The 9668-nt window shown below is 40.2% G+C and overlaps 1 protein-coding gene across 1 annotated transcript in view; it reads right to left on the reverse strand.

The window, feature by feature from the left end:
• mpped2a (metallophosphoesterase domain containing 2a) overlaps positions 1 to 9300 on the reverse strand; it is a 61483-nt gene extending 52183 nt beyond the window's left edge. The window contains exon 1 of the mRNA XM_018683307.2: positions 9026 to 9300. Within this exon, the coding sequence (XP_018538823.1) occupies positions 9026 to 9138 (113 nt within the window). The 5' untranslated portion in view covers positions 9139 to 9300. The remainder of the gene's footprint in view (positions 1 to 9025) is intronic.
• Positions 9301 to 9668: the final 368 nt, after the last annotated feature.

Here is a 9668-nt window from a genome sequence, read left to right on the forward strand (position 1 = left end):
GCCTCATTCTTCAAATAAAAAATTGACTAAAATGTTTAAAATTTATATTTGAGGCTTATTTTATTAAATGTAAGAAAGTGTTTGGACAAAGCATGTTTATATATCCTCAGTGAGAATATCATTTTCAGAAATGATCATTCGTAATTAAAGAAAAAAATGTACACGTCTGCTCCTGTGTAGCATACAGAAAAACCTGTATCACACAAGTTGATGGAAGTCAAATCATGAAACCCTACTGAGAATACTCCCTCATTTCTTTTTCATCAAGATCAATCACAATCCATACAGCTAGTTCAGATGGGAAACACCAGAGAATGTTCATGTTTGATTTTTTTGAGGTGGAGGAAATCCCATCTGCAACAACTTCAACACTGTTCTGCGTCTCTGACCATTCACAGAAGTAATTAAATGACTTATCTCCATTTCCAAAAGGAGGATGCATTGACAAATTTCTGAACACCTCAATGAAAAGAAAAAGAGCGTCTTAGTGTCCAGGCTTCCATCAAGTGTTAAGAAAAGAAATAAAATGACTTGACATGATTAACGTGTATTATAAACATAACACTGATTACCAGTAAAGGCAAACTAAACATACTTTAAATTGCATAAATAGAGGACTTGTCACATTGAGAAGTTGCAGGCTCGGACCACTTCACGTCCATTTCATGTCAAGGGGGAAGTGACATCATCAGGAGATCCTGCCCTGCGATGCCAGGATCCTGGGAGCTCAGAGGCCAAGATCTCGAAGACATCAAAAGGGCTTCAATCTCAAAAACAGCAGACCTGTCCAATGTCAACTGTCACTTAACCCGCCCCCCTCCTCACCACCACTACCACCATCAACTCCACCACCACCACCACCTCGCAGGGCTCCAGAAGCAGGTCAGGGGTGGAGAGGGAACTTAATCAAGGGTTCTCCTGTTACAAAAGCCCCTCCACTCCTGCCGGCGAGCAGCAGGAGGCCCGACAGAAACAAAAGGACATAAAATGGGACCGGCTCTTTGTTCTCAGGAGAGCTGAAGCCTGACTGCTGCTCCTCCACAAACTGATTGGGAGGAAAATAAAACAAGGGATGGGAAAGTGAGAGGTAAACATGAGGCTGCACTATGAATTGGAAACTCTATTTTTTAATGTGACATTGATTAATATTCATAGATTTCCAGGCTACTGAGGTATTTTCAATTCTCAAAAAAATCCTACTGTCGTACATCAATTGCCTGATAATCAAACTGCACTAAATTTCATTATTGAGTCAGAGATTGCGTTCATGTGAGTTGTTAAATGTTTGGGAAAGAAGAAGGGAGGTTTGCTCTCAGCATGGTCTGACGTATCCTGATGTACTATTTCATCCTAAAAACAATTTGCATAGCTGTGCCTGTCTCATCCACGTCACCATTCTTCTTCAGTGTGAATTTGGCACTGGAGCATAGACACCTTAATCCTGCACAGGGCTGACTGACTGGCTTGGCTGATTTGACCCTTTTGAATCAATAAAGGAAATCGAAGATGTGGGTAGAGATTAAAAGGTCCACAACCAGGCTACAACAACAAGTGCTTCCATTACAACGGATCAAGCCCAACCATGTGATCCAAACAAACATAAAGGTAGAGAAGCAGCAGAGAAACTTCACACAAAGTGTCTGTGAAACACACAGGGAAAAAAAAAAAATCAGACAAAGGCTGTGGAACAAAATCTTGAGCATGTTTTAGTTTCTAAAAGGTTGGAGTTTCCCTTCAGGTTGTAGCTGCGCCACAAACTAATAAAGTGCAACAGTGACAGTCAAAACCAGACTTTGTAGCCGCTGCTACTTTGAGAGAAACACTGCAATAAAAGTAAAAACAAATGTCTGAGCTGAAACATGAAACTCGATGGTTCTATTTCTTAAAACCAAGACAAATAAGTGTCATTTATAGTTATGATGACAATATTTAGCAAAATGAGAAAATAAGTGGAAGTGGAAACACAGCAGAGCCTGGTTCACACTGAAGAACTCAAACAGCAAAACATTGATCAAATAATTCACTTTAAAAGGGAAAAACATTTAGTTTTTTCTTGTTTGTTTTTCTGTCCGATCTATTAGCAGCAACTAATGCTGTGAGGAGGGTGAAGAACTGACACTACTTCTGATGTGTTCAACAGTCAATTAGACAACACAGGGAGTTTTAAAACATCCCAGTTTCTGTTTGCAAGTCACACTTATGTTTTTCCACAATTAAATTGGCAATTATCTGAGCATTTTCTTCCTCAAAGTGACCCCCGCTGCTCAAGGGCTTGCATAAACAAGGTTTAACTTGTTTTCCACAAGAAGATACAAGAAAGTACACGTGTATTTCTTGCACTCACTTAATTACCTACTTCTTAGTGTCAGTCCATTCTGTGTTGGTGTTGGAGCAGAAAAACTACCAACACAGAGATGGAAATGTCCTTTTTAATTATCATGAGCACCTCAACTGGGTTCCTCTGTAACATGACTCTATATGATAAGTATCTTCCTTCCTTCAAATACACTATGTCGTTTATGGAGACCACATTATGATTTTCTTGCAAAAATGATTCATGTACTTATATAACACTGTCAACTGTGAAACCAGGGCTTTTCCTCTCACTGTGCAGAAACACATCCAATAAAATCAGAATTCCAAACGATTTCCTCGACTGCATTTACAGCACTGTTCCACGGTACAGTGAAAAGGAAATACGGCACATTAAAAATCCTCAGAGTTCATTAATAAAAAACAGGACGTTGTTGAGATGAATGTGTGAAGGCCGTGTTCTTCTGGTGCCTTTTCCTCACCAGCTTGTGTCAGAATACCCACTTCTATGGATGCAAGACGTGGTAGCGTCATTAAATGATTCATACTTATGAGATCCTCAATTATTCAGAGGGTGGGAATAATTAAAAAGGCAGCTGGAGGAGAAGGAGTTTGTTAAATGTGGATTTTTATTTTATTTTAGTGCGGTGGGGGTTTAAAGAATATTCATTTCCCTGTGTTAAAATTAATGTACTAAGCTCAGGTGTCTTGAGTGAATGGTGTTATTTTTAAATAAATAATTACATGGAATGCACTGTATGTTCTCCAAAACATGATGCTTCTGTGTGAAGATGTACAGGCTGATTGAGCATGGAAAATACCCAGTTCTGATTGGCTTCGTAGTCTCTACATTGTTCTAGTCTTGCTTTAAGTTCACTTTATGCAATGTTACCAGTTTGCTGGTGATGTTCACTGAAACACGGGTTAAACTGGTTATGGTGTAAGAGCTATAACACACTCCAAGGCACCCAGACATAGAAAACGGACGAGGCAGAGAGAGTGGTTCTCCAGTTTGTGATATTTGTGAATTTAATTATATTATTAATTATATTCACATGCCGTTTTGTTTTCCTCAAAACATTTAGGTTATAAATAGAAATTCAAACCATGTGATTATCAATTTTGGGTCAAGGCAGCCAGTCCCTCCTTTATATATTCATCTTTAATTCCCTCTTCAATCAGGTCACTCTTCAAGATAAGTTCTCAGGATCAATAAACTTTAATGTACTGAGAAATTCTTAATTTTCAAATTTTTCCTAGCTCTGATGGGAATAAATTTAGATCCGACAGTCACTTCATCAGTATGGGATATCTGTGGGTTTTACAATGATGGATTTAGAGCTTTTCAACACCCTGTTGACGAAAATTTCCAACCAATAACTTGAAATGCAAAAACAGGCAGACTATGAAACTAAAAAGGCCAGAAAAAGACGCCATGGTCCATATTCATTTAATGTGTTCTCAGAAGGTGCTTATTTAGAAAAACTGTGAGTGAGGAATGGGCAACAACTTGGTCGACTATGTGACTCTCTCTTAGGCACCGTCACTGGTCCATCAATAAAAATCCTAGCATGCTTTGAGTGATTCTGTGCCCATGCAGGGAAACACAGTCCATAAACACAAAAATACTCTAATGAGGTGAATTGATTGTAAAGAAATATCTCCTTTGATATATGTTGTGATGTAACTATTAGAACTAGATTAGAAATATGGTTCAAGACTTCATCAAATTATTATTATTTTACTCCTGTATGGATAAAATCCATCACTGTTGAATCAGAGTATCTCTAATGACAAAAATACATCTGCCATCACCAACCCAGGCAGCCGTGGGGAAAGTGGGCTCTCTCCTCCACTGACATCGTTTTGTTGGCTCCCATGGTGCGCACATCCGGTGGGAATTAAATAAATTAACACTCTAAAAGGTGTTAATGGCGTAATGCAGTTAAGTCATCGAGTGAGAAATGCCAACACATCTGCGATCAAGATCAACCACAAACAACATCATCCCTGCACAATCTAATGCAGTGCATCAGATTAACTCCATGTTATTTATGGCTTGGATCACTTTTCTCCCTCCAGTGCTTTGTTTTCCATTTTCTTCTGTTTAAGAAACTACAGTGGTGCGTACAATGGTACCCTTACACAATTGCTTGCTTTTACTGTTACTAAAATTTGTTCTGAAACAGTTAGTTGATTAATAATAAATTTTAGGCCCCAATTAATCATCATTTATCAAACAAAAATTCACAACATTTGCCACTTCCAGCTTCTCAAATGTAAGGATTTGTTACGTCTCATAATTGATAATGAAAATTATCAGTAGTTGCAGCCCTACTGGGATTTTTACTTGGCCCCTGGAAATGTATTGTTTAGAACAAATAAATTCATATCAAAATATTGCACATACGTTTTACGGCCAAACTTTTTCTGGAGTCCAATAACAGGATCTGAGGCATTTAAAGACTTCTTCAGTCCTTAAATTCAAGACATTTTCAAACTATTTAAGAGCTCACAAATGTCTCAAAAACACCCCTAGCTCTCCAGTCTAGAGTCCTTTTAGTTTCTGTTCTCTGTCAGTTTGTCTGTCTGCATCTGTGTTTTGGGCCTTCCCACAGTCTGGCCCAGATCCTGCTCAAATTGGATTCGAAGCCATTAGTGTCCCAACTCGAAGCATATGTTCCAAGTTGCTGAGCATTTCATTTCACGAGACGACGACGACGATGAGGGGGCTGAAGAAAGAAAGAAAAAAAAAAAAGCAAAACACAGACGGCACAGAAAAATAAACCAGACATAAACAGGACTGGACTGAGTCTGTCGCTCACTTACAGACGGGGGAGAGACGTCCCATGCTCTGAAGAAAGACCACTTTGACTTCAGGGTCACGTTCCTGAGCATTAGCTTGTAACTGCCACTGTGTGTGTGTGTGTGTGTGTGTGTGTGTGTGTGTCTGTGTGTGTTTGTTGGTCCGAGTGTGTACGTGCTCTACATACATGTTTTCATACGTGGTTCAGAGAGCGATACCTTCCACACCACACAAAAGGCACCGCTGTACTCCATCACAGAAATCCAAATATTCTGTCTAAGGAGGGGAAAAACATTAGAGCAGGGATTGTATTTCAAACGGCGGGCAACCCCCTCGCTTGATTTTTTTTCTCTTTCTCACTCTCTCTCTCTTTGCTTTCAGAGAAGCAACAACTTTATTTATGTCCAAATACTGTGGATGCAGTGAGAGAGGAACCTAGAGCAAGTTGGATCATTATCTCTCAAATCTAAACAAGCCTCTACTTTCCCAGAACAGAGCGTGTATTCTATAAGCACTTAAACATAGCGGGGGGATGGGCTTATAGGAGTGAGTGTGTGTGTGTGAGATCCTGGGGTTCCCAGTCTGAGTTTAAGAATGACAGAGTAAAACACTGCAGGCTCTGTGGAAGCCAGGAAACAGCCTAATGTATTTATCCAAACACATATCTGCCGAGAGGCCCCACGGCTTCAACACATCCCCTTCCTACAGGGGCTTCACCTCCAAAAACTGCCACAGTGAAAATGGGCAGCAGGACAACTGCGTAATATGGGCAAAAAACATTCATACTGATTATCTAGCTAAACATTCTGATTATTTGTTCCATGTTTCAGGATTTAACGGTGTTTCTGCACCTTACACACACTCGCAATGTTTCATTTTCCATTGCTTTGTTTCAGCAGAAGCTAGAAAATCTTGTTTTCACTCCCGCTGGCTGACTTTTAATGTGTCCTTTTTACTAAATAAACCTAATAAACACCTCACTTTTTGCAGCTACAACCTGAAGGCAAACATCATCCACACTCTGTTCTTGTTTGTCGTCATCTGGAATAAAACTAAACTGTCTCCAGATGACAGATGATGATCCACTTTTCAAGACTTTCATTTACAGGATTTTCCTCTTCAGCATCAGGCAGATCAATTTTCTTACCACTTTGCTTGTTTCTCCATTTTCCTACAAAGGAGGTTTTATGTAACGTCTTTTTTATAATGTAATGTTAATCTGCTGCTCCTCCAACTGAACTTTGCTTATGGTCAACTGGTACAACACTGCAGAATAAAAGGCCAAAATCAACCACAGCAAGACTTTCCAGAGAACTGAGAACAAAATATGTCAATGTCAGTCACAGCAGCATAAAATAATAATAAATCCAAAAATAAGCAGTGAATTTTCAGCAAAAAAATGAATCCTTACAGATATTGCTCTGTCATGTTTTAAAGATAGAAAATATTGTTTCTACTATCTATTATTTGCATTGTTGAAAAGAAAAAACACGTGGAATCCTCAAACATCAAGCTAGAATCTGTTCAGATGAATCCTGTGTCTGTCCAGCATGTGTTTACTTTGATTCATATTGAAGCATTTGGCCTGATTTATTGCCGCCTTTGTCAACTATTAAAATGGACTGACGTAACACAAACTGCTAGGTGACCTTGTCTCCTTTTCCACTTTCGAGGCACCGACGCTTGCTGTGCTGGCAGCCCTGCTCACAGCTGAGGAATCCCAAAACAGCACAGTGGCACAATAATGTGAACACTGCCAACACCGGGAGGAAGGTAAGAGTCCCATTTTGCTGTTTACATGATTCCATAATTTGACCATCTCCCCAAAATAATCTTGTTTACATGACTGTGATTATCCAGACAGAATTGTGGGAACCTGAGTGTCTGAGGTAAACAATTAAAAATAAATAAATAAAAAACACAACAACTTGTTTGCCAGATGCTGTTGGTCCCCAGAGTGAAGCAGTGCGGCTGGTTGACTTCTGCTTAGCAGCTCTGCAATCTGCAGAGATCTTGCACTGCTGCCCAAATCTTCCTCTAGCTGAGATTTATCTGCCGGTTCTCTAAATGTCTGTTTTATGATGTTTATGTATCTGCATTTGTCAGTCTCCTGGACGTCATGTTGACAAAGTCCAGTCCTGAGCGTCAAACCCCGCAGACTGCCATCTGCGCAGACGCAAATTCCCTCCCACAAAAACATACCACAATGAGCTGAGCGCACATGTAACTTGACTGACTGAGTGAGGACTTTACGGTGTCTTCTACCTGGTGCCCTTATGTCAGTTAAACAAAATAAATTTTGATTCTATGAGTCTTTACTTTAATTTCAATCTTTCCTTTAATTTCAGTCTGATCAGAAAATGCTGTAATTATGCAACAAGAGATACAATTCAATCTGTCAACAACTGACAGAGAGGAGTTTTAAACTCATGGTAAAGAAATTGTAGTTTAATAGTCAATTATAGGACTGCTTTGCATCTTTTTAAGTGCTCCTGTCTGACATGACAGTCTGTGATATTACCATTTTGCCTTTTTATCAAGGACGAGCTCTGTGCTTTACTGTAGTTTCACCCTTAGCAATTTAATTATATGACAGGACTCTCTTTTTCACTTTACTACCTGTGCCAGTGTTACTTAAACTTCAAGTTGTCCTAATTCATACAGTCAGCTCCAACAAGCTTCATATTTTGGCCAAATATCTTATTCATCCCTATTTGTTGCACCTGCAATTTATAATTTGCCAAAGAGAAATTGAAGAGGCAGTAGGAGTGTGTGTCTGCTTTCTCAAAAAAAAATAATCATGCATTCAAAAACAGTCAAATCAAAGCAAAATTACTCAACAAAGAATGAAATTCAACCAAGGAGCAAAACGAAATGAAGTGACAAACAGATCTGCCACAATGACAAGGAAAACAGCAGGTCTACAGCAGTCTGGTCCTCTCTCTCAATCTCTTCCTGTCCCCGCCGCAGGTTAACTTTTTACACAACACTCCCAGTGAATGTAAAATGTGTCAAGCACACTGTGCATGTAGCCACAACCGACAATCAGTCAAAAAACCTTTTACAAAAGCTAAAAACTGCTGTAATTGGGAGAGGACACAAAATAATCTGCAGCTCGGTGTTTAATATCTATCCACAGATAAAACACACAGCGCTCTGATGAGTGTGTGTGTGGTGATGGCTGACGGGTCACAGCGCTCTGACCCACTAATGAGAGGCAGAGTGTAACCACATCAGACAAGAGCAACGCTAAGCAACTGGTCTGATAAATAAATAAAAGAGAGCGCCCTAATGCGGACAAAGCGCTCATGTACTGCAATGACAACATGGCACAAATGATAACCGTCTCATAGTACGACCACAGCGAACAGCAGCATGCCGTCCACAAGGCATGACAAGGGGGAAGAAAACACCCGAGTCAGAAAACCATTGAAAAGCATTTTGTTTTTAGTGTGTGATTGCTTTTGTTTGCAGATCAGTTTAGGTCTCTGTCTGTTCTCAAAGTTTGTCCTCATCGGCCACCATACACTCTCTGAGCTCGAGCCAATTAAATCGAAGTATAAACAAAGACTTTGCATCAAAGAGGCTCCTGATTGGCTTCCTGTTACACCTCAAAATGTCGACAAGTCTGTTTTTTTTCAGTGTCTGGATACTATATTCTTCCGAGATTTGGTTAAAACTTTACAGACAACCAGTCTGAAACCACCTGAACATAAAATAAATAAATGAAGACAAAAAAAGTCCTGGATGAGTGTAGGTTTTAAAGTTACATCTTGTACGTTTGTCTTTATATATGTGATTTAAGATTCAAAATATGCAGGATAACACACTTAATGAAAAGTAGTATATGAATCTATCTTTGCAGGTTTAAAAAATGACAGTGTGTGTGTATGAGCGTGCACTTACATGTGGACGTGTGGAGGTTGGAAGCGGCTCTGGTTGATGTTGTAGTGTGTGAAGGCCTGTGTGGGGTTGGAGCTGTACTCGTCCACCGTGATGGTCACTTTGCCATGAGCCATCCTTCCGCCGTTTGGACATGAGACGCCGTTCGTTCACCGGGATTCAGCAGTGAGCCGTGCAGCAGTCATCCTTCAGAGCCGCTCAAGAAGCCCAGGAACTCTCCCAGCAGTAGCGGCGGCAGCAGGAGCAGCAGCGACCCGGCCGACCAACTCGACCACGACACGCTGACAGCCGCTGACGCTGCACTGACAGGGGCACAGAGACAGAGACAGAGACAGACACACACACACACACACACACACACACACACACACACACACACACACACACACCAGCTGCTTTTAAAACAGGACCACAAAGGCATGCAACCACTTGTGAATGCACTGGGAGGGTGGTCTTTCACATGACAAGAAATTAAAAACCTCCCAGAATAAATTAGAACACATTTAAATCATTCAAAAAAATTACATACACAAGGACAAACTACTGGTGGCATGAAGAGCTGAAACAACTCTGGGTTGAAACAGAGCAAAGACACAGACAAAGCACTCGACAAGTGTAGGAGGTGATCTTTCTCTAGTTACTCACA

Source organism: Lates calcarifer, linkage group LG2 (assembly GCF_001640805.2).
Source record: "Lates calcarifer isolate ASB-BC8 linkage group LG2, TLL_Latcal_v3, whole genome shotgun sequence".
Lineage (NCBI taxonomy): Eukaryota > Metazoa > Chordata > Actinopteri > Centropomidae > Lates > Lates calcarifer.